Source organism: Rhamphochromis longiceps, linkage group LG23 (assembly GCF_057381845.1).
Source record: "Rhamphochromis longiceps isolate RC_006_pf linkage group LG23, R_longiceps_female_GT1.1, whole genome shotgun sequence".
Taxonomy (NCBI): Eukaryota; Metazoa; Chordata; class Actinopteri; order Cichliformes; family Cichlidae; genus Rhamphochromis; species Rhamphochromis longiceps.
Genome location: NC_140578.1, coordinates 8,123,389 through 8,148,243, shown reverse-complemented (window position 1 = coordinate 8,148,243; position 24,855 = coordinate 8,123,389). Strand labels below are relative to the sequence as shown.

Here is a 24,855-nt window from a genome sequence, read left to right as displayed (position 1 = left end):
TCAAACACACTCACACAAACATACTGAGAGAGAGAAAGCAAAAAGAGGACAGATGAGAGAAGCGCAAAGAACCACTGAGGAGTGGAGGGCCATCAGACAAGCTACTTTAAAAAAATTTATTAAGTTTTTCTTTTTTTGTTTTGATCAAATGAATATCATATTGCAAAGAACTCTTGAAACTAGTGTTTACAATGATAAACTCCCTAGAAGAATGTTTATAGAAGTCAGAGATCATTCTTCCCACATCTTTCTGTTGGCCATAAAAGAATGCAGGTTTACAGCACTTCCACATTGGCTACACCTTACAGACTCTGTCTATGTTTCAGAATACCATCTTTAGCCATTTCACATCTGCACTCTTCCTGTAACTTTATTACAGCATAATTCAAGCATTAATGCTGGGGAAGGATGTCTGTCTGCATGTGTTTTCTTTTATGTCTGGGTACATTTGGTGAGCTGGCAGTCTGGTTTGTTGGGGGTGTAACACGAGATGATGTTCACAAGCAGTCTGTTTGTGGATGCCAAGGTATTTCCTGCCCGTGCAGAGCTCTGTCTTTGGCCTGCTTATCCATTCCTGAGGAAACTGCTCCAAATTCCTGCAGTGGACAGCTGTCATTTATTTGTTGCAGATATAAATTTTGTTCAGTCTTTTAAATGTTCCAGCAACGTTCTTTTTCATATAATTAATTGGTGGTGTATCTAATCTACTGTATTTTTTTTGAGAGGGGGGGTGTAGCTATATCATTTCCACAACAGAGGGCGCTGTTGCTCACTTATAGTTAATAGAATGAGGTTAATGCAACTTGTGCTTAATTCCTATACAGTCAATACTTTTCTTTAATATGAATAAGGTTTGCTTTATTGGTGCCTTTGATCAGATCTCAGTTAGAATATGCATTACACAAATTAGGTTTAAAAATTCTAATTTGTCGTTTTCAGTAAATCTGCATTGGACTATCCTCTGGCCTCCTCTGGCAGCACTTGGGAGGACATTCTAAATTTAACTACAATATAACCGCTTTAAAGTTTGGAAACAACTCCATGGAGACAGTATCGTTTCCTCCAGTCTATGCTATAATTAGCTGGGCTTGTTGTCCTTGATTGTAGACAAAATATGTTTTGTTGTCATGCATCCCATTCATTCATCACCCACTCAGCTTTTAAACCCCACCTCAGTAACTGCAGCAACAAGGCTTAAAAACATTAGCTATTTAAAAATACATATAACAACCCAGGAAGATGATAACATTCGGAGTAAAGTGTGGAATACAACCGTTGCCATTAGCCTGCAAACCTGCTTTAATAATATGCACTTTAAATGTGTTTGTGGCCACAGTGACCTTGGTTGTTATTATGGGCACCGAGACCTGAATACACCAAAGAAAATAACCAAGGCAGCAGAAGGGCATTGTTCCGATAGCACACCCACACACATGAACAATAAATGACCAAGGCTGGGAAAACATTGTTTGCTTTGACGCAGAAAGGAAATGACATGTATGACACAAAGAAACAGACAAACACACTCACGAATTATCATAGTGGGATGAACAATAAGTGATAAGTGATTTAAAGGAAACAAATAACAACACACGAGAAGAGCTTTCATCTATGATTATTTTTATTTTATGAAACTACTTACATTTAATGCCATTTTACTAATGTTTTTTCAATAAAATAATGCAAGTAATATGAATAAAGAAACTGTACAAATAATACTCTAAAAATATCGATATCAGAGAACTGCCTCCTTATCAGCCATTCAATGTGCCACCAATAAAAAAGGATAAAAGAGTGAAAGAAAATATTTGCTGGTTCAATTATCTAAAAATTCCAGATGCCATTTCCTGTAGTAAAGGAAGTGGGTGGATTGTGCCTCAGGAAGTAGGCATTCCTTCACATTTGGGCACCTTAGACATTTTGGGGTTTTTTATTCGCTGAGTAAACACGATAGCATTTCTCCGGCTGTCCAAAGAGAGCTGCACTTACAAACTTATCATACAACCTTCATTTTTCTCTGCTGAATAATTACATTATTGCTTGTGAAAATATCTCAGCTCCACAGTGAACACGTGAAGTTCTATTACTTGTATCGTTCCTTGTGTGAAATACCCGCAGAGAGTAAATGAATACTGTACAGTGAAACAACTGCGGGGAAAAAATGGGGTCAGACTGGTGGCGTGCTGTAGCGGATCTCCATGTTGAATTTGTCCGGCGTCTTGGGAAGAGGAGGCTTCTTCAGCATTTTGTGCTTCATGATGATTTCCTCGTTGGCATATATTGGGGTGTCTGCGTCGTCAGAGTGGTACCCTGACTGATATCCACTCGTCTGATTGGATGACTCCGAACCCAGAGACTCTTTACTCTTGCACCGCAACAGTTGGCTAAAGAGTCAAAGCAAGACGAGGACACATTTAAAACAGATTCACAGGGTAAAAAAACAATATGAAATAAACCACTCAAAGAAAGCATGCAAAGGCTTAGTCCCCACCTTAAGTTGGGTGTGGTTGGTAGATGTTGATTCAGACCCTTCATCTCCTCTGGTGAGAAGTCCATGCCACTGTCTGTGTGACCCTCCTGCCAAGAAGACAGCACTTAAATGAACTTAAGTGGTTGCTGCATGGCGGGAAGGTATTAACTTTCAATCACATTTGTTAGTGCCCACTTTGTTGTTTTATGAAATGGGAATTGAATGATTATTTAATTATCAATTAGCTGTATTTGTAAAAAATATTAAGCAATTAAGAAAATTCATTAATAGATATTTGAGGGTTTTTTTCTCTATTGCACAAAAAGTTTTGCTTAATACAAATTAGATTTTTTTTTTTTTGTTCGTCTGAAAGTTATTGTCCTAGTTCAAAAGATTTTTTGCATTCTTGTATTCTCCAAAATGTCAGTCAGGGATTTTGCTAAAATGTCACATCCATTAAGTGTCCTCTCTGGCTAACAAATAATCTTTATTTCCCATATCAGTGATCCTGTTGTTTTAACTAAACTCTAAGAAAACCTTTAAACACAAGACAACACAAAAGTGTAAAGTCCAGTAAAACTGGAAATGCTTCTGAGCGTTTCAACAATTCAACATTTCAAAGGAGAGCTACAACTCAGGACACATAAAATCTTGTTCCTTCTAAAGGTGCTGATTGCTCTTTGTAGACTTTTTGAAGACTTTTTGTACTAAGTAGATTAACTGTGCTCTTGTTTTATGAATGAGGTGGTTGTTAAATGTGTAGTTTTACACTAACCATGACACTGCTGTGCGCCACAGGGACATCTTCAAATGTCTTCACACTGAGGGGACGACTGCACCTCTCATTCTGTTGGGACAACCTGTACAAAGAGGATGTGTCAATAAAACCACAACTGAGTGCTCTAGCATTAACAAAATGAGAGAAGCAGTGGACAGAAGGAGGTAAGAGCATGACGCTGACCCAAGGGATGATGGGTTGTCATAGTTAAGCCGGGCTTCAAGAATTTCGCCACTTTGAGGCCTGCTATATGGTCTCCTGGGGTCAGGGGCTGCTTGGCATTCTTCTGCTTCACCTACTGTCAAAGGTATATAGTCCTTCCCATCCTGGAGATACAGAGTACGTTACTGGCTCAAATACACACTGAATTAAATAATTATACATAAACAATTAGAGATATAACCTTTAAAAATCTAATACATAAGCCACATTATAAATCCATTTCAAATATATGTGATATTTTCATATTTGCTGTCATTTGCTTTTTGATTTTGTTTCACCTAAAAAACTTGCCAAAGCTCCCATAAAAGGCATTCAGGGTATGCTGCACAGATGTAACAATAGCACAGAGAAAGAGATGAAACTAAGGAAGCTTCTTTGTAGCTGACAATATTTAAGTGTTGCTGAAGCACAAAGGAATTTTAAATATCCTATTACTTATGGACACTGCTGCCTTTTTGTTTAGGCCGGAACTGACCTGCTGGGCACTAGCCTGTAGCAGGTTTCCCAGGTGTTCAACCAGTTCGGTAAATGTTGGCCTGTCTGTGGGACGATTCAGCCAGCAGTCCAACATGGTCTGGTATCTGAGAATATGGACAATGAGGATCGCAATAAGAGCAAATGATTCAAGTTACATTTCTGTAAATCGTTCAACCGTCACTGTCTACTTACATCTCAGTGGTGGCATATTCGGGTGGTCTCATCCTGGTACCTTCCTTAAGCCTCCTGCAGAATGATTCATCAATGCAAACACCCGGATAAGGAGAAGCCCCTGAAGAAGACATTACAGAAGTTTCATTGCAGATATAAAGTGGTCATTAAGCAGTGTTATGTGATTACTTCTAAACTTAACCCTTACCCAAGGAAAAGATCTCCCAGAGAAGGACGCCAAAGGACCAAACATCACTTTGCGTGGTGTATACGCGGTCAAATATGGTCTCAGGAGCCATCCACTTTAGAGGGAGACGTGCCTGTGGTAACAATAAAACAGCAAATTATTCCTTCTTATGCTTTATTTGTGTAAATGAGTATGTAATAAAGTGAATAACGTTTACTATCCTAATACAGTGGTATCTGGTAATGTGCATGGATATAGTGGATAGCAGGTGAACATGATACAAAGATATCAGACAGGTCAGAACGCCCATGCTGACCCAGGTCTACCTACAATGGGCACAAGAGCATCAGAAGCTGACTATGGAAGAATGGCAGATAGCTTTGGTGACTTTCACTGTCTTTTCAATCATATGAACACCTGGGTGCACAAGGATCATTTAACTAGGGAGGAGAAAGCAACAGGATGAACTTTTTGAAGAAGGCAAGACAGGATCCTATTTGGCACTAACATTGACTAAAATGAACTTCAGGTAATGTGTTGGTGAATGGTGTGATAGGATAACTTGAGTCTCAGCTTCAATGGGTCAGAACTGATTTACAGCATGAGGGCAGCCCAAGCGCTATTAGATTAGTGCTTCTAATGAAGGGACACACTGGTGGAGTATCGGTTAAGAGGACTCACGTCTCCTTTGCGGACATAGTCCGGGTCTTTGTAGACATCTCTAGCGAGACCAAAGTCACAAATCTTCACCACATTGTTTTCTGAAAGAAGGATGTTTCTGGCCGCCAGATCTCTGTGAATGCACTATCGACCAAACAGAGACATTTATATTCAAAGCATGGAAGAATTAAGTAATATCTCCAATTTCAATGCAGATTTGTGCACCAAAAAATTCAGACACTTGTGATTTCACCTTGCGAGAAGACAGAAACTCCATTCCTTTGGCCACCTGGAAACTGTAGCTTATCAGGTCTTCCATGGTTAGATGGTCATCATCTGAACTCTCTGTAATAACGGGATTTCACAGGAATAAATACGAAGCCTGAGTGGCACCACAGTAATGTTATTCTAAGTTGTCTTCAGAACCTTTCTGAATGTCCATGTTGCTGCCTGAAGCCCTGTCTGAAGTGGTAGAACAGACCGCTGTTCCTGTGCAGATGTCCAGCTGGGCAATCTTCCCCAGACCCAGATCCCCTTCAGTCACATCCTCCTCTGCAGACACCCACCTCTGGCTATTTACTCGCTTCCTCTGTTCACCACAGAACAGTTAAACTAATGAAAAAATCCCAACATTTCATGCAGGAATTGTTTGTATTGCCTGCAATATGGTTCATGTTAGATACAATCTGTGGACAGTACAGAACTGCACTACTACTTAATGATCGGTCAGTCTATTTGATTGTGTGCAACCATCTGGATTGTAAACCACATCAGTGGACTGACTGTGGTTTACTGGGTGCATGTGGGTTACACATAATTTACCTTGTAGGGGCTGTACTCTCCGCGCTTGCTCTTAAGGTAGCTGGATAGATTTCCATGTTTACAGTATTCAACAATAACCATCAGCGGTCCTGCAAGCAGAAGGAAGAGAAAGAAGTTTAATTATCAGAGGAAGAATGAACATTAACACATTAAAGGACAACAGATGGCACACTGATGTTGATTTATAAAGATTATAAGATTCAAATTCATGTGAAGAAAAGTTGCATATACAGGACATGCTTAGTCAGCTAAAGTAAATAATGCACTTGGTTTGACTGACCCCCAGGTTTCGTGCAGGCTCCCAGCAGGTTGACCACATTAAGATAATGTCCAATGTGGATGAGAATTTTCAGCTCTGACATCAAGGCGCGGTACTCACTTGCTGTGGCTCCCTCTGCACATAGAGATAACATTAGTTCTGCGTGTTTGAAGGTTTTTATTGTGTTTGCTCGCTGTGTGTAATAAAAGGAGGACAAAATACAAACCCTTAAGCATCTTGACTGCAACTGTGGTGCATGTGGTCGCTTTCTCAATGCCGAATGCAGCTGCTTCTACCACCTGGCCAAATGCCCCTCGTCCCAGTGGGTCACCTTTAAAGTAAAATGTTTGTCATGACCAAAATCCCTAAAAAAAATACTTTTAGTACTTATGATTTTAAAACAACTAGTTTTTAATAGAAATATTGCAACTAGTGAGGACAGTGCTAGAAATTTTAAAATGCCAAACTAAGGTGGTAAAAAAAAGCTTCTGGCAGGTATGATGGTTGTTAGCATGCTGAACATGAAGGAGAAGCCTCTTTCAGCTGCTCCCTTATTCACAAAGGGTCACCACAGCAGATAGCTCAGATGGCCTTCGTGACAAAACACTAAAGGGACTTTTCACATGTTAGGCAAATGTGTAACCCACTATGCTATAGGGCCATTTATGTTAGCTGAGCTGTTCCCTGATCTTTCTACACTTGTAGGTAAGTGTAAAGGTCTCTGAGATACTCCAAATGATACAGAATTCTACAGCAAGAGTCTACTGACAATATCACACCTTCATTAGCTCCCCATTTGCTAACATATCCAATAAAGATTCTGCTTCTCACTTTAAAGCTTTCAGTTACATGGTACCCCATATCTATCATACCTCCTTCATCCTTATACCCTTTCCCTGTGCTGCCCTACACTCAGCAGCTCTATTGACTGCTCCTCGTTTCAAACTTAACACGATGGCTACCAGAACCTTCAGATGTGATGCAGTTTTTCTTTGGAACTTATTACCACTTCACTTTAATCAGCTAGACCAGGGCTGCCCAATCCCAGTCCTCGAGAGCTACTATCCTGCAGCTTTTAGATGCATCCCCACTCCAACACAGCTGAATCAAATGGTTTGATTACCTCTTCAGCATGCCATCATGTTTGGCAAAGGCCTGATAACAAGCCGTTCATTTGATTCGGGTGTGTGGGAACAAGGATGCATCTAAAAGCTGCAGGACGGTAGCTCTCGAGGACCGGGATTGGGCACCCCTGAGCTAGACTTATCAGCCCAGTTCAAATAGCAGCTCAGAACTCAGAAGTAGGTAGTGCTAGCATTAGCCATTTAATATCATTCTCCTATCCAAATATTGGCACAGTTTCAAAACGCCAAAATGGCAACAGACAAAAATTCATCAGGTTTTGTTTTGTTTTTTGTTTGTTTGTGGGGGGGGGGGGATGTCAAAGTGTCTGCTTTGACCATCTCAAGCATCTTATCAGCCATTGTGACAGGAAGTATCAAAAACAAGTGTTTCAAATCACAGCACTGATCTTGAACTTTCTGTTGTATTTGATGTATATGGTGCAAGTCTTGATTGACTGGCTTGTTGGTCTATGGGCTTAAAAACAATATTTAGAATCTCATGATTGCCTATTTTTGCCTCTGGCTGGCCAGTGATCAAAACACTGAAAGTTTAAATCAAATGTAGGCTGTAACTTCATGTAATGTTTTATAAACTCTTTCATAAGGTAGGCACTGGTTGGTAGCAGCGCAGATGTTTGTTTTAACAAGTCTTCTCAAAGACTGTTTGAATGATAATCATGTCTCACCAAGTTTCAGCCTGTCCCGGGGGAATTCCCATTTGCTAGCATCGTAGGTGAGCCTCTCACACTGCTCATCCATTGGCATATCCTCTGAGTCAAGGATCATGGAGAGGTAGCCGGTCTTCAGATCCACTCCATTTGGCTGAAACAGTGATGCAGTGGCAAATTTTAAAGACAAACAGAGATGTAACATGTAAATTAATGAGCTGCCATTTCTCTCAGTTATTCCCTTTCACCACAATCAAAGTGTACAACAGTTTGCCAGTGACTCCCGTGGCCATTCAATAAAAGGGGCCTACTCAGTGTGGTGGGCCTACGTGACTTAGGGGAGCAGAGAGACTCCCTGTTGTTCCTGGATACAAAAGAGAGCAGCTACTGAGGGCCAGAGCAGTCACTTCCAATCAGCCGTAAATGCCTTACAGTGCATGTCATTGTACTCGTCAGTTTTACCGTGTTTGTAATTTTTTTTAATGGACATCATCCGTGTGCGTAACTGGAGGGGAAAGGGGAAGGAAAAGTACAGGAAAAAGAGGATGAGGAAGTTCTTACTCTCTTTCTCCCGCGGATGACGAAGACGATCAGTAACCAGAAAAACATAGCGATGACCACTGACCCAATAGGAACAATCAGCTCCACATTAGTCTTCTCTTCTGCACCTTAGATATACACAAAGAATACTTTTAAAATAAGAATTTAAAGGTACATGACATAAAATGTGTAATGGTATCACAGAACAGATTTTACTACATGCATGACAAATTTGAGGCCCGTGTTTGAGGAAAAAACAGTCGCAGTGGAATGTTGGTTATAATTTCAGTGAGGTGCCTTGGCAGCATTTCCTAAAGTTCAGACAGGTTTATCATTGTTTTTGGCCTGTTCACATGTCTATGTCTGTGTTTAGGTTGGAGAAAGGAGACTGTTGGAATCTGGACTGTAAGCAAACTGATATTTTATCTAGTCATAACAAATGGTCAGGAGTCAGAATGAATAACTACTGCCAAAGACAACTTGGAAAAGGTCTATCAGAGCCATTGTAGTGTGTCGCTGCGTGCTGTAATGGGCCCTTTCGTTCCACTGCTATTGAGCTTGAATTATTTGGGGGGCAGATGGGGTCAGAAAATGGGAAGGTTACACTGAAGGGTTGTTTGCAGGGATCTTTCTCATCCCTTTGTGAATATGACAGACATGATGGACAGTCAGATTTCTGATCACAAATTTTTCGTTAACAGCACACCCCCACAGACACCTGTGCTAGTTTCACTTACTCTCTGGCTATATTATTTGTTGGCCATTTACATCATTACGCTACGGTATATTTGTAATAGAAGCTCTCCATTTTTACTGGTTAGGTATTCCTTTTTTTAGTTAAAAGCTGGTCAAATGTGTGAGTATTACTTTTTTGTAATATGTAAAAATCAAAAAATGTTATTAAAGTGACGTGCAATTGCTTGCCTCCCCCGACCATCATACACAGGGCTTTTGTTGTGAGAAGGTCTGTCCCTCTACCCCCTCTTTTAACAGAGCTGGCGCCTGAGCAGAATTGTGAGCTACTGTAACTGGGTGCACATTCTGCTGGCGGGGAGACGGTCACGTAGGCTCTGCGTCTAGTCAGTTCATTTGTTTGTTTTTTGCTGTGTCCCTGTGTTTGGTACAAAAAGACTGTGGACAAGAGAGCAGAGGCTGGAGCTCAGGCAGGGCTGGCCTTTCCCTTTGTCCTGCCGTCTCTTAATTGTTTTAGATTTAGATACTCCCAGGAGGATGTGCGTTAACTGGGGTAGCTTCCTGTCATGAGGAAGCAAGGCTATTTTTATTTAGATCTTTGACATATAAAAAGTAAAACTATGTGCGATGTGAATTTGTGAAACCTTGAAGCCAGATATAACCATACAGTCTTTTTAGTATTGGTGGAATTGCCAAAGGGTTTAGGCCAAAACCTTTCACACAGACAATAAGATATTCCTGATTTTAAGCTGAGAATGTATTACAAACAACACAAGACACCCGGGACAGGCCCAAGGGCCCAGAAGGTCAGGGAGACCCTGAGTCAATGACAATGACATGCAACATGCAGAGAAACTGCAAGAAATAACCACAAAGATTTTTAAAAAAAAACATCTGCAGGTGGACAAAAAACAAGACAAAACACAACCCCAATGAGAGAAAAAAAAACACATTAAAAAGCATCTGCAAGAAGCAGACATGAGTTACAATAAAAGGCATCATCTTACTTAGTGACTGACCTTCAGTACTCAAAGAGGCCTGTGCTGTGTCACACCCAAGGCTGTTACATACAGTGCAGGTGTACAGACCACTGTCCTCCTTCGTCACACGCTGAATTGTCAGACTACGGTTCTGCTGATTCAGAGTAACACCTGAAAGGCAACCAGATGTGTTGTTTTGCAGCTCTTGTAACTCATGAAGTAAATCAGTTTTCAGTGAAACGCTGCGAATGTCTCACCTGAGCTCTCCACAACAGTGTGGTTGTTTTTGGTCCAGGCAACAATCGGGTTTGGCGTCCCAGCAGCCATACAGCGGAGAGTGACTGTCGAACTTACTCTAACCTTTTGGTCAGTGAAGTTATTAAGGATCCTTGGAGCCTCGAGGTCTAAACATCAAAATTATAAAGATTATTTTGAAACAAATGTATGATTCACTTAACAAATCCTGACCTATTCCTTACAAAAAGAAAATGCTGTGAGTACATCTCACCTCTGAGAGAAACACTGTGTAGCAGGCAGGTTTTCTCCCCAGTGATGATGTTTACCACCTGACAGGCGTACAGGCCCTCGTCCTGATGGGACGCATTGCGAAGTGACAGCTCCAGAGTCACATTGGTGCCAGGCTGGGGGGTCAGGACAGCATGCGACAGTGGAGTAGGCTGCAGAGTCAGTGAGCGACAAGGCTGCGCCAATGTTCCCTGCTCTGACTTGGAAACGTTGGTCACACGAAACCAGGTGAGGTTGCCGTAGATCAGCGAGTCTGCCTTACACCGCAGAATGACGTGATCCTCCTCCAAAGGCCTGTTAGAGGGAGACATAGTCACCTCGAGGCCACCTAGGGATGGAAACACATGGGTAAAGAATGAGTAAGGATATAAGAAAAAGAAGAATACTGAAAAGGCTGTTTATATGATGACAGAAGTCACACCATCAGACACAAAACGATTACAACAAGATGCTTTTTAAGAGGAGAAAAAAAGGATGGAACTTACGTGTTACATGGAAAAAGATGACACGTGAATCCTTGCCTACTTTGTTCGCAGCCGTGCATCTGTAGAGGGCGTGAGCCTCAGCTTTCTGAATCTTTAAAGAGCTCGTGATTTTCTAGAGAAATACATTTCATCTGTTAGTTACTATTATTTAGCTAAACTCCAAATACCGTATCGTTCAGATATCGTAAAATTCTTGGAGCAAAAGGGAAAATATGGTGTAATCACAGACTTTTTGTTACCTTTTGAGCTTGATCAGTGTCAGTTCTAATTGGTTGTACGTGGTTGTGACCAGTTCTGTTGATGACATCTCTCCAATTTGTGCACTCCTTCAGCTGTGATTCAGACCTAACAAGTCTTGACCTGATGGACAAAAGTGAACAGAAGAATCATAAAACACAAATATCCAGCTCTGATCTTTTTTTAAATTTTTATTAAATGCAAAAACACCAGCTGTGTAAATAGCTGCACAGCAGTTTCCTCTTTCACTCTGATACACCGAATTAGCACTGACAAATGGTACACAAAAAGAAGATGAAAAGAAGCTGGCAGGTCTTTCAGAATGACGGCTAAGTACTTGTTTTTCCACTTTTTTTCTATTTACCAATCCTACTAGTTTAATTGTTATTCTCATTTTTAACTGCTAATACACCCAAATACAGCGAGAAACACCATAAAATTTAGTAAACAGGGAAAGAAAGTAAGTAAGTAATAAGAAGAGGTTTAGCTTTAGCAGGAAGAACCTCTTTTTTGAAAAAGAACATGACAGGAACAACAGGAAACGTAGTGCAGGACAGAGGAAGTGCTCAGATGTGTAGAAAGATGATAAGGAATCTGCTGCTGGTGTTGTCTGGTCCCTCACACACACACACACACACACCATCCTCCTTTCTATCAACACTGTGAAATCACAACAGGAGTCTTTCGTGAGGTTGTTGTGTAACCGGCTGAATATTGCATCGGCAGGGCTGTTATCTTAAACAGCTGATCGAGTGAGCACAAACACTAGGTCAGTACAAGTCGTCCAAAATTAGTGAGCACATTCTAAGTCTGAATAACTGACATGGTTCTAAAAATGGACATTGTGAAGAGAATGAATCACATCCGCTGATTTGCATCAGGTCACAGTGTGCTCTCATTGTCTCCCCTCTTGTTTTGGTCAACATCACGAAAGCAGCTATTCCTCTTCTATATCAACAACCTGTTGACAATGAGTGACTCAAAGTCATGTGACTACTCCATGCATACACAAAAAAAAGTCCCGAACCAAATGTATCTTTCTGCCCTGAACCTGTCTAACTGTGCCACATGTGAAAAAGTCCCAACTTTAACATTTATGTGTGAAAATAGCCTCTTTGTTTCTCTTTTACACTCACACTGAAGAGTTGACTTGCATGAAAGCCTCTGGGCAGTCCTCTTTGGACATCCACTCCCACTGGATGTGTGTAGGTACGGGAAATCCACGAGCGGTGCAGCTCAGAGTCGTGCTGCTGCCGTACAGGTACACATCAATGTCCACTGCCATCTCCTTCTCTATGATACAAGGAGGAACTGCAAAGGAAGAAGTAGAGTCATATCCACAACAGGCAGCCGAAAATGAATGTAAAAGGAAAAGAAGAGGAAAAAAAACACACCATTGACCAGCAGCTGGAAAGAGCGCCTCTGTTCCTCTTTTGTAATTTTATTGGTCAGGATAACTGTGTAAATGCCAGCGTCTGTTTCTTTAACTTCACGTATGACGAGGGCATCACTCTTCTGTTTTATTCGGTAGTCATTCAATGGGAGGTCATTTTTAAACCTGGGAACACAAAGTAAGAGTAAAGTTACAAAATCCATCCAGTTCTGAAACTGTAGCTTTAATGCATGGAAACTGCTATGCATAAAGCAAATATTGCTGTGAACACACCATTTAATGATGGGTTCAGGGTAAGCTGAGTACTTCACGGGGATGTATGTAGATGGTTCTCCCACATTTACCTCCCACACCTTTGTCCAGGGCTCTTCCATATCAATAAAAGGTTTTTCTGGAAATACAAAAATCACAAAAACAGAGAAAAGATCAATTTTTTAATGACTTTCTTACAATTATTATTTTGGCTTCAAATGAAGCAAAAACCCCAAAACTATCTGAGACCATACAAAACCATACAAAATGATTCATTTGATTCTATGATTTTGCAATTGTTTCTAGGAAAATCTATCTCAAACTTCACGTGTAATTTTCTCCTGATGCTGAACAAATGTAATTTTAGGAAAGGGAAGTTAGAGATTTTCAATTTAGACAATTTCCAAATCCTTGAAAGTGGTATTAAAATTTATTAGATGGCTTAAAAGCATAACTGATTGCAATAATAGGAATAAGAACAAGAACAAGTATTATTATTACTAATAATAATATTACAATTCAACTGCATCGGTGTGATACTTAAAATTAATTGTCCTGTATCACTGTCATCAAGATAAATGCACAAATAATAAACAGCATGTTGTGAGAGATTAAATTTGTGCAAAAAAGATGAGAAAATGAAAGGAAAAGTATTTTTTAAAAATCTGAGAAAATAACACAAACAAGTTTATAAAGATGAAAAATATTATTAATGTTAAAAAAAATATTAGCAGAAATTCTGGGGTTTCAAAGAGGGCTGAATTAGGGTTTTAATTATTAGGATCTGTTTGATGTCAGTGAGGAGAGACATCTCAGACACATCTCTCCAAGCACAAAGCCCAACCCACCTGCTGCTCAAACATTGTGTTTGCAAAGGGCAGTCAAAAGATGGAGGAGCTAAAACAACTTGTCTATAAGGAATACTTTGAACTGTAAATCAGGCAAAGCCACTCTAACAGAGACAAAGATTAAAGATGTGGCATCTGCCTTAGCTAACAATTTAGGTTCCCAATCCAAAGTACTACAGTCAACACCATCTCAGTAACATCTGTAGTTCCTCAGGAAACCAATGATGTTAAATTCCCATGAATAACTTAATGTTAAGTTTTACCAACTAGGAACAGAAAGCATCCTAACTGGAAACATCACAAACTAGTAAAGGCTGAACTTGGCTCAACCAGAAGGCTCTGCAGCAACAATATAGAAGCATCTTTGATATTGCTTAAGTGTTATGTCAGCATACAGCATACTGTAGGATATTTTTTTTCTAATGCATAAAACGCCAGTAATCAAATAACATAAACTAAATAATTTGTTTCAGTTAAAACCTACTCTGAATATTTAACACAGTACAATCTTCAGCTGTCTTCGAGCTTAACAACTACATACATATTTTTTGTGAATGCTGAATTATTGCTTGACTTGGAACTTTTTGAAAGTTTTCAGCCAACATAACAGGTGTTTTGTTTTCAGAGCACCCACCATAAACTGTAAGAAATGCTGAAGCGCTTTTCTCCATCTGCCCACTCGAAGCAGAGCAGATGAATTCTCCTCCGTGAGCTACCGTCACATTCTCCACGATCAGCGTGTTTGACAGCTCCAGAGAGTTCCACAGCTTCTTCTTGTGGGGAATTGTGTGGGGCGGCCTTGAACCATTGACCGAAGTCTGACAGAGGGAAGACATAATGTATAAACACACAGTTTTTAAACTCACGTGACACTCATAATGGCTGTGATAACAGAATGTGGGAGGGGTTTTTTTTCTAGTTTTACAGAAATTAAAGATCAAGTGTTGCCTCAGTCCAGACAGCTTATTGTTCCCAGTAATGTAAGCAGTCAGAACATCAAAAACACATCTGGTCACCTTTGCACTTTGGTGGTATAAGATGAAGGCTGATGGATTCCTGAAAGCAGGAAGTAATGAATTTGTGCAAAGACAGCAGGAAGAGAGATACAGCACTTCTGGTATCTCAGTCTCTTCTCATCAGTAAGTCAAAGAGGCCAACCTAAAGGTGGACTGTTACGCTTTTCCTTATTTTCTGTCATGTTTATACTGTTACAATGGAGAATGCTCAAATTTTATGTTCCAAATAAGCTCCAAATAATGAGATCAGTGTATATACAAAAACAATTCTTGTGAGACAAAAGTTCAGGCTTAAGACTGCTATAAATAATCAATTTCAGACCATTTTTGTACTCTTTAGATCTTTACGATGCCTCTGAGAGCAGATATCCTCTAATAATTTTGATACTTGCATCTTAGGCCCAAAATAAGTTCAAGTTTTTTGTTTCTCAGGGGGATCCAAAACTATGAAAGTTGTCTGACGTGTCTCTTTTTTCAGACAATGGATAAACTGAGGAGCTTCACCGGTGCTCATAATTATTTTTCTGTAGTTTGTATTTGTAAATAATCCACAGCTAGTACTTTCTTGACATGAGCAATATAACTTTTCTTTAAGACTGTTACATAAGTTCATTACAGGTTTACAACGATAATGAGAACAGAAGAGTGTGGGGTACTGACCAGAGCCCCACCAGAGTGCGTCCAGTTGAATTCGATGCCCACGTTCAGCTCTGTGAATGCAGTGCATCTCAGTATGAGCTGCTCCCCCACAGACAGCCTTACATTGTTGGGGGTCAGGGTGAGGTCATAAATCTTGTATCCTGCGGAAAAAGGAGGGAAGATAGTAAATCGACACACTATTGTTCTCCTGAGACTACAGACTCTCTCTGCACCAACACTCTGAGCAACAGAGTGTTAGTGCAGAGAGTCTTTCACCTTACAAAGTCAAAATTAGAATTCCTGGTAAGTTTCGGTGTTATTCAGCTCGAAAAAGTCACATATAGGTGTTTTTACAGCCATAGCATTGACAACTGATAACTTCTCTTTGTATCTTTTTCCATCTTACCAACAACAGCCACAATGTAGAGCGGGGACTTAAATGTCTCGTTTCCAATATGAGTTTGGCAGGACACAACACCAGCGTAGCTGATCAGATGAGTGGGAACAGTGAAGCCCGTCCTGGCATCCCACACAGAATCCTTCCCATCCGGATGAAACTCCTTTACTGGATACTTCTGACAAACACACAAATTTCATGATTCCAAACAGAAATGTTTAAAGAATTTCACACCAATTGCTTTACACATGAGCACAGCGTGTAAATAAAACACCACATCTGGTAAACACAACTGTTTACCAACCTACATCTTCATAAAACTGCTTTACTGACAAGAAGCAAAGACCAGAAACAGCTTCTTACGATGTTTAGTGTGACATTGAGATTCTCCACCGAGCCCCGGCATGGTATTACCACTCGCTCCCCTTCACGGATAAACACCACCTCATATTCCTTTTCAGATGGCACAAATGGCACCTTATAATCTAAAAATTAACAAACAAATCACAATAGTAGATGTATTTCAGTGTGTGAAGTTGATAAATCCCATATTTTCCTTCATATAAATGGATGCTTGAAAAAAAAATACAACAACAAGAACAAAAAAACAAGAATAAACTTAAAAAGAGTTATACCTTGAACAAACACATAAACTGCTGCTGAGGTTTTACCATCTTCAGCTTTCAGGCCTATGTAGAAACACTGATACTGTCCAGTTTCATTGACAGTTGAATTGATGATTGTGAGCCTTTTGCAGAACAGTCCTGATCCGCTGCAGTCACTGATAGAGTAACGAGTGCTTATAGCAGGTGTGGTCCACCTCAAATTCTGCCGACCTCTGCAGGAGAAGAAACAAGAGAATTATACTGCACATGCTACATGACCGAGTCGGTGAATTTAGCCAGTGATGGGGAGCAGTAAACAACATTTCTCTAATCTAGTAGTTTATCTGCATTTTGAGGTAGTTTGCCATTTAGCAAATTTTTTATTTACATTTTGACTCAAGTAGTCAACTACTAACACTACTAGGTAGGTATAACTCTTGCGGGCAACCGTGGTTCAGAGGATTGGGAATCGCATCTGTAACCAGAAGGTCGCCGGTTCGATCCCCGGCCTCTCTGTCCTGGTCGTTGTGTCCCTGGGCAAGACACTTTACCCTACTTGCCTACTGGTGTTGGCCAGAGGGGCCGATGCTTCTGTCAGTCTGCCCCAGGGCAGCTGTGGCTACAGCTGTAGCTTGCCTCCACCAGTGTATGAATGTGAGAGTGAATGAATAGTGGTATTGTAAAGCGCTTTGGGTGCCTTGAAAAGCGCTATATAAATCCAATCCATTATTATTACTACATTAAATTTTAAGCAAAAGAAAGTACAGTATATTAAATTATAGTATTTACTAATTACTATTATTGTTCCAGTGTTGTAATATCTGCCTATAAAAAGTTCCATTTTATTTTCTTCATGATTTTTTACTAAGGGGAGAGATCAAGTGAGCAGACTGTAATTTTCCTAAATATAGTTGCATGGTTGTTTTTGCAACTAATGTAGCTGCCCCCTGCTGACCATCAGAGAGAATGCAAGTTTAAGGCGCATTCACATTACGTTCATATTTGAGAATCTACAACTGCGTCCGTTTTATATCCACAGTCTATGATTAAAAGTAAAGTGGAACTTAAAGGGCTATATTGAGGATTGTGGAGAAAGTTTGCTCTACAATTAAGAGTGAAACGGAGCTGTTCATATAGGCATGAAGCTAATAAACTTTGAGTCATACTTACTTTTACTGAAACACAGGAAGGAGAGATGATGTCATAAACAACTCTGAAACTATACACTTACTTTCAGAGCTATGACAATAGAAAAAGCTGAATGTTTACACTGGAAGAACGCTAGTTACTGCATTAGCAAAATTAGTCAACTATACGGTAATAACCTATTACACTTTGTTTAGTGACGGTACTGTCCTTGTGCGATCAATACTGTGTTTAGTCCACATTTTCCTATATATAGACAGTTGCTGAGGTTTCTATTGGCGAAAAGTGTAGTTATAGTTCTGGGAAGATCACACTATATAGCATAGGCTATGGTCAAAGGTTTATATACACTCAAAATAGGCAAGAATGCCATGGTATTTGGGGGGTTTTAATGAACTCTTGAAACTGTATACCTTTAATGACTTTAAAAACAAGATTGGGTACAAAAGTTTGAATTTACTTGGGATTTTTATAATCCACACAGGGTCTAAGTTATACATAGAGGCTCATATATATTCATACATTTCCACTAATATTTGGGGAAATGTCCCTTAGCAAGTTGCACCTGGACCAAATGTTTTTGGTATCCATCAACAAGCTTCTGGCATAATTCTGGGTTAATATTTGACCACTCTTCCTGGCAGAATTGGTAAATTTTATTTAACCTGGTTGGTTTCCTTGCACAGATCTGGCTTTTAAGAATAGTTCATAAATCTTTAATAGGGCTGAGGTCGGGGCTTTGGGAGGGCCATTCTAGAAGATTAATGTTAGCCTACTTTACCCGTTCCAAGAATCATTGTCCACTATTAGTGATGCTGAACAATTTAGAGATAGTGTTTCATCAATATTCCATCCACTTTGTACAATGTAAGAGTACCACTGGCAGCAAAACACCCTCAGAGCATGATGCTACCACCAACTTGCTTGACAGATGGTACAGCGCCCTTAGATTTGAAAGTCTCATATTTACTGTTCCAACAATACTTCTTGTCATTGTGGCCAAATTACTCAATCTTTCTCTTGTCTGACCATAAAAGTTTTCTCCAAAAGGCTTCTTGCTTGTTCATGTGGGCAGCTGCAAATTTCAGTCAAGCTTGAAGGTATTGATTTAAGAGCAGGGGCTTCTTTCTTGATCAGCACCCGACCACCAGGCTGATGTACAGCTCACTTCATTGGAGACAATGACACTGTTGTTCCAGCAGTTCCCATTTTATGGCAGGTTTGAGCCTTAGTGGTTTCCCTGGGTTGTTCTTGAAAATCCTAACCAATTTCCTCTCAAAGTGGTGACACATCCTAATAACTTGTGTTTATGTACAGTTGTAGGAACTGATGATCTTGGAAACTGCAGATTTTTAAAAATGACTCCAAGATACCTTCCAAACTTGTGTAAATCTACACTTCTCCATCTTAAATCCTAAGTTCCTTGGGCTTTCCCACTGGTCTGAGTATTGGTCAGTCCAATGAGTGTTGTCAAATAAATCTCTTTTATGCGAGCCTAGCGAAACTACCAGTTGTAGTCAATCATGATTACAAGTTAATAGGCCTTGGACATGTAAAGTTAAAAGACATTGTAGAACCTTCAGCACCTCTTATTAAAGGATTTAACTCAATGTATATATTTTAGCATCCATGTTCTTACTTTTGACTGTGGATTAAAGAACAGACTAAATAAAGTGGAAAAATTGTGCACCTTATCCTTGTTTTGTTTTAATCATTAAAAACGAATGCTGTGTAATCATTAATAGCCAAAATGTAGCATGACCTTCATCTCCAGGATGAATGTAAACTCCTGGACACATCTGTATATGTCTAATCCTTACTTTACCTTAATTGTAATAATAAGCCTAAAACCAGGTCTTCGTTTTCAAGCCTGCCAGTGAACAGCTGCCAAAAACTACCAACACCAAAAACATCTAACTTTTACAAAATGTTATCAAATGGCCATGTTTTTACTTAAATGTTATTCATTTATTGACTTGGTCTTCCTGTAAAAAACAATTACGCCAGTCAGATGTTCATGTTGTTTATATAAGGAGTTCTTGAGAACACATACTGTGCAGGCACCTTTTGAACAGAGACAATGACACGCACACGTTTGTTGCATGTGATGGGGGCATGAATAAGTTCTAGGGTAGTTTTGCTGTTTGGCAAATCTTTTGGTGTGAAGTAAAAAGTTTGTAAAACCAGTTTCCCCAACACTAGCGTCTGTAAGGTGTATGCATAGCCTTACATACCTGCATGTTAGTTCAAGGTTGTCAGATTTGTTCATCCTATGGATGCCATAGATATTTAGTGTCGGTGGATCAGATATAAACCGCAGTTCCGCTGCTGGAGAGATTAACAGTACAAATCGGTCACAGCAATGACTTACTTTTAACACAATCAGGGTGATGACATAAGTCTCTACAAACAATGATTAAATGAAGGTTTCAGAGATCATGGCCCTGCTGTTTTAAATAAATGCACATAAGATTAAGATTAAATCAAACGGCACAAGGTAAAAACTGAAAGTAGAGCACAGGAAAAAAACAGTCTCCATTATAAGATGTGCTTTGTATCTGAGTCTCTGGCTACATAGGGCCCTTTTTCCATTGCTGCAGCAAATGGCGGAGCTGTGTGAAAACAGGAAGCAGGAGAAGATGGGCCGGGTCAGGCTCAATAGTCTAGCACAGTGTGCCTTAGGTGGGGTTCCTGTTTCTGAGGATACAGCCTGCCCACCACCTCCCTGTGAGGCCCTAAAGGACATAATACATTGTATGGAAAAAAAAAAAAAAACTAAGTGTTGAGCTGAGCTGATGAAGTGGACCTTAATGATCTCAGAAGAAAAAAAAAGTTTAAACTGTTGAACAACGTAGCACATTAGCAGAAACTGGGTACTTTTGTCATTTACATTTTACAACATAAGAACAAGTAATCAGGCCACAGTTCAAACGCTTTTCCTTAAATGTTTCCTCAAACTGGACTGCAGTTCTAAAGTGATATCAGCAAAGACAAAAACTATAGAACAATTGAGGACAAAGTGTTTGAAATGTCTTAGAAAAGCGGCAAAAGCTTTTATAGAGCTGGAGGGTGACTTTGAGTTGACAGATTTTTTTTTTAAAAAGAAAAGATCAGACAGAGATCATAATCTAATATATTTCATGTTTCTCAGCTTAATCCGTTATTAAGATAGACGATTAAATGGGCATAATATTATTATCTTACCAGCAAAACAAGTGATTTCCAGAATAATGCCCAGTAGTGGAATGACGGACAGTGTCTGTGCCATCATCCGACAAAAGACAAGGACAAAGTCCTCATCAAAGTCCAATTAATAACGTTACCGTAGAAATAATGATAATCCTACTGCCTCATTACCAATCCATTAAAAAAAAAAAAAAGCTGTTTCATATTCCACCCCAGAGAAAGTTTGAAAGTCATAAAAACAGCCTGCAGTGGATGGTGATCAGCAGTGGCTAAAGTGTGACTGTGCGTGTCCCCATGGAGCTTTTGCGGTTGAGGATGGAGAGACGCGCCTCGGCTGAGCAGTGTGCCTGCAGGGGAGGAGTCTCTCTCTCTGACTCTCTGTAAAATTACCAAGGCGAATGCAGCCTGCAATAAACTTCTGGGCTTATTGCCCAGTTGATGGGAGGACTTACTGAACTTTGAGAGAAACTTGGGAGACTTAAGAACTAGTGACAGCCAGGATGCATAACCCCCTACTGAGGAGTCGTAAAACTGTTTACACCATAACTTTGACTCCTAGAGTGATAATCATAAAAATTATACATTTATTAAAAGGAAAATCCCATTACCAAAAGCATTAAGAAAACGTGTGTTTATAAGTTAGGGTTAAGGACCTGTTTTCCCTCCTGCATAAAAGTAGAAAGAAGCCCAAGAGTTGCTTATTCTCTCCTCCATGTGACCTAAAGCAACATTAGCATTCAGGTCTCACCAATATGAAACCAACACCAAGATCCATTTTTGCCTTGATTGCCATCTGCTGAAGGAAATGTGCTTTCGGATCCTTTTCGCAAGAGTTTTAAATAAATGCCAAGTGCTGTCAAAATAGAAACCGATGAGAACGAAAAAAACAGTAGGCCGTAGGTCACAGAACCAGAGTCATGAGGCCTAATAATAACTAAATCCTTGTTTCCTTGTAGATTCACTATTGCTACAACCAACTTTAAAAAAGCAGGTTACTATGGTTGAATGAGAATAACTTTTTTTTTTACGCTTCTTCTAGAACACACAGTTACAACGCCACATGAAAGTTCATGTTGATCATACTTTATTCCAGCGCCGTAAAGAGGCGTACATCTCCGAGCGAACAGACCCTACGCACTTCCATACAATCACAGTGCTCCTCACGTGTATCCTGCTGGAGTTGCTTTGCGTGATTCTCAATCAACAAAACAAACCGGCTACTTATGCTTAACAGCCACTTTGTTAAGGAAAACTTTTAAATTGTTCCTTAACGTAAATCTTCAATCAGCCAAACACGTGACAGAAACTTACTGCATGTAGTTTTGGTGCATAACCGGAAAGTTGATTCTTTTCATCTGGGTGCAGCGTTTTCAGTGGGAGGATTGTAAATACAAGAAATAGTGGAAAGCACAATACGTTTAATTAATAAATGTGCTGAAATTGCTATATTAGAGACGCAGTTAAAAATGTATTCTTCGACGAGTAAAAACATATTTAAACATGTTGTTTGTGTGTGCTGCAGCTTGTGAACTTAAAACAAAGACAATGGATATCAAGGATGTTGGTTAAATATGATTTTAATTTAATTGTGTAGATGCCCTCAGAGGGCAAAATTTCTTTCAGTTAACACTTAAACATTTTTAACTCTTTTCAACACAATTTTCAGTTTTTTCACCACTTTTCAGCACAAATACCAGCTTTTTCAGCTGTTTTCAGCAAAAACCTCTTTTCAGCAGAAATTCTGCTGATTGAACTCTTTTCAGCAGAAATTCTGCTGATTGAACTCTTTTCAGCAGAATTTTCACCTCTTTTATGCCCAAATTCTGCTTATTCACCTCTTCTGAAATTTTTCAGCCTTTTCACCTCTTATTAGCACAAATCTCAGCTGTTTTCAGAAAAAACTCTTTTGAGCAGAAATTCTGCTGATTCATCTCTTTTCAGCTCATCTTTTTGCTTCTTTACCTCTTTTCAGCAGAAATTCTTCTGATTCACCTCTTTTCTGCAAAATTTTTAGCCTTTTCACCTCTTATCAACACAATTCTAAGCAGCTTCTGCTAATTTCACCAGAATTGTCAGTCTCTCCACCTCTTCTTTGTGAGAATGAGTTTGGCGAGGTGAGATGCGTTGCCGCCTTGAGACCAGAAGGGCCAGGTTTGAATTCTGCTCAGGGCAATGTTTTTTTGGGGGGTTTTTTCAACTTTTTCAGCTTTTTTCAGCCGACATCTTCAGCATTAAGGCATCCACACAGCATTTTCGCAGGAAATGCAAATTTTTCTAGTTTCTATATGAAGTCCCCCTCTTTACAAATACAGTATGGTGTTGTCTAACTGTGTGACAAAAGACTGCATTGATCGTGGCTCAAGAGTTGGGAGTTCGCCTTGTAATCGGAAGGTTGCCGGTTCGAGCCCAGGCTTGGACAGTCTTGGTCGTTGTGTCCTTGGGCAAGTAAAGCGCTATATAAATACAGGCCATTTACCATTTTACCATATCATGAATTTGAAGATGCATTAAAAAAATTTTTGATATTTTATAATCAAATAAAACAATATTAAGATATTCATAGAACAATTAATTAACCGGTTAATTAATTAATGTAATTCTGTAATTAATGTCACCTTAATAACCTGCAAATTTACAGGATCTCTTGATTACTGAATACAGACATTAAGTAATGTAACAACTGTGTTACAATTCGGCATTTTAGTCATCATGATTATTCACAAAAAAAAGAAAAAAATATTTAGGCTTTTTCATGTAAGTTTACAGTTCCTGGAACAGGCTGAAAATGGAGCACTAATGGTGAAATGCAGTATGACTGACTAAACCTAACTAATGACTAATGTCCCTCCAATGCTGATCGGGTAGCTTCTTAATAATTGGAAATAAATTACAGCTGTAAAATAATCAAAGTATTAAGCTTTAGTGACACAGACTGGGCCTTTTTACAGGGTCAAATATATCAGTGGATCGGGTTCCATTACCTACCCAAAGATATCTGTTAAGGTTTGGAAAAAGAAACAGATAATCTGGGACAGTGCCAAAAACATGTCAGGAAAGCAGGGCGCAGCTTATACCAAACCCAACTGACATTTACATTAGGACTGCTGCCTTGAAAAGAGGAAAGGGATAAAGGTAATACCTGGAACTGATTAACATCAGATTGTGTCCCATTTTTGTATTTTTCCAGAACTTCAAACGTGTGATGAATGTAGTGCTTCATTTGATGAGGAGGGAGGAGGCTGTGTTTTGATGCTGGCATGGATTCAGGAGGGTTGAGGGAGATGATTGAGGGCTGTGTGTTATGCACTGCATCCACATGTTTCCTGGCCTGGTCACTTCTACTGGGACTCTCTGAATACTAAACTGCCTAGCTGCCTTGTAACCATCATTTCCTGGAGGACAGTCTACACTGAATTCCTTTCTGGAAAAGCTGGAATCAGAAACATTTTTCCATTTTTCTATCTCTGTTTATTTTTCTAAATCCAAAGAGAGGTGATTGCTTTGAACTCTGGCCCACTCACAGACAAAGAGAAATGTTTTCATAGTTTAAAGCATTTCAGCAAAGGAGAGGAAAGAATGAGGTGTGTGTGGTTGTGTGAAAGAAAATATTTTACTGTATTTTGCAATTTTCCTGAAAAATTACAATATAATAATAATTATTATTAGTAGTAGTAGTAGTAGTGACTGCTAATTTGTCCACCATTAAACTGTTGTACTAAAATCTACAAAAGAGATATATGGATAAAATGTGAGCTTAACCTCTTAAGCCTCAAGCCTACCTGATTTCCTGCCTTTTGCCCCTGTATCAGGGGGCATTGGGGCTTAAGAGGTTAATGGTATAAGACTTTCAGCTGTTGTAAGCTGTGACTTAATTAGGCACAGCTGTCCAACCGTTCGTTCAAGTGAATATCTAATCAATCACATGGAAGCAGCCCATTGTACTCAGACATTTAAACATGTTCAAGACAGCCTACTGAAGTTCAAACTGAGCATCAGAATGTGACAGAAAGCTGATTTAAGTGACTTTGGTTGTTTGTGAATAAGAGAGGCTGGTCTGTGTATTTCAGTATGCAGA

The 24,855-nt window shown here is 39.6% G+C and overlaps 1 protein-coding gene across 2 annotated transcripts; it reads right to left on the bottom strand.

The window, feature by feature from the left end:
* Window positions 1–1,603: 1,603 nt before the first annotated feature.
* On the bottom strand, window positions 1,604–21,105 carry kdr (kinase insert domain receptor (a type III receptor tyrosine kinase)). 2 transcript variants are annotated; one of them, XM_085397944.1, is made up of 30 exons: window positions 20,799–21,105; window positions 19,829–19,922; window positions 16,479–16,681; window positions 16,207–16,328; window positions 15,853–16,021; window positions 15,468–15,607; window positions 14,426–14,609; window positions 12,965–13,082; window positions 12,693–12,856; window positions 12,435–12,609; window positions 11,301–11,421; window positions 11,062–11,173; window positions 10,560–10,904; window positions 10,309–10,455; window positions 10,091–10,222; window positions 8,400–8,506; window positions 7,857–7,992; window positions 6,273–6,377; window positions 6,068–6,181; window positions 5,788–5,876; window positions 5,392–5,554; window positions 5,219–5,310; window positions 4,987–5,109; window positions 4,327–4,438; window positions 4,140–4,239; window positions 3,946–4,051; window positions 3,432–3,574; window positions 3,246–3,330; window positions 2,492–2,577; window positions 1,604–2,384 (listed from the first exon to the last, which is right to left on the bottom strand). In XM_085397944.1, the coding sequence occupies exons 1-30, from the start codon at window positions 20,863–20,865 to the stop codon at window positions 2,168–2,170; spliced, it is 4,071 nt and encodes a 1,356-aa protein (XP_085254070.1). In that variant the 5' UTR covers window positions 20,866–21,105; the 3' UTR covers window positions 1,604–2,167. The 2 variants fall into 2 exon arrangements, with proteins under 2 accessions (XP_085254070.1, XP_085254071.1); XM_085397945.1 differs by having other exon boundaries at window positions 15,853–16,018.
* Window positions 21,106–24,855: the final 3,750 nt, after the last annotated feature.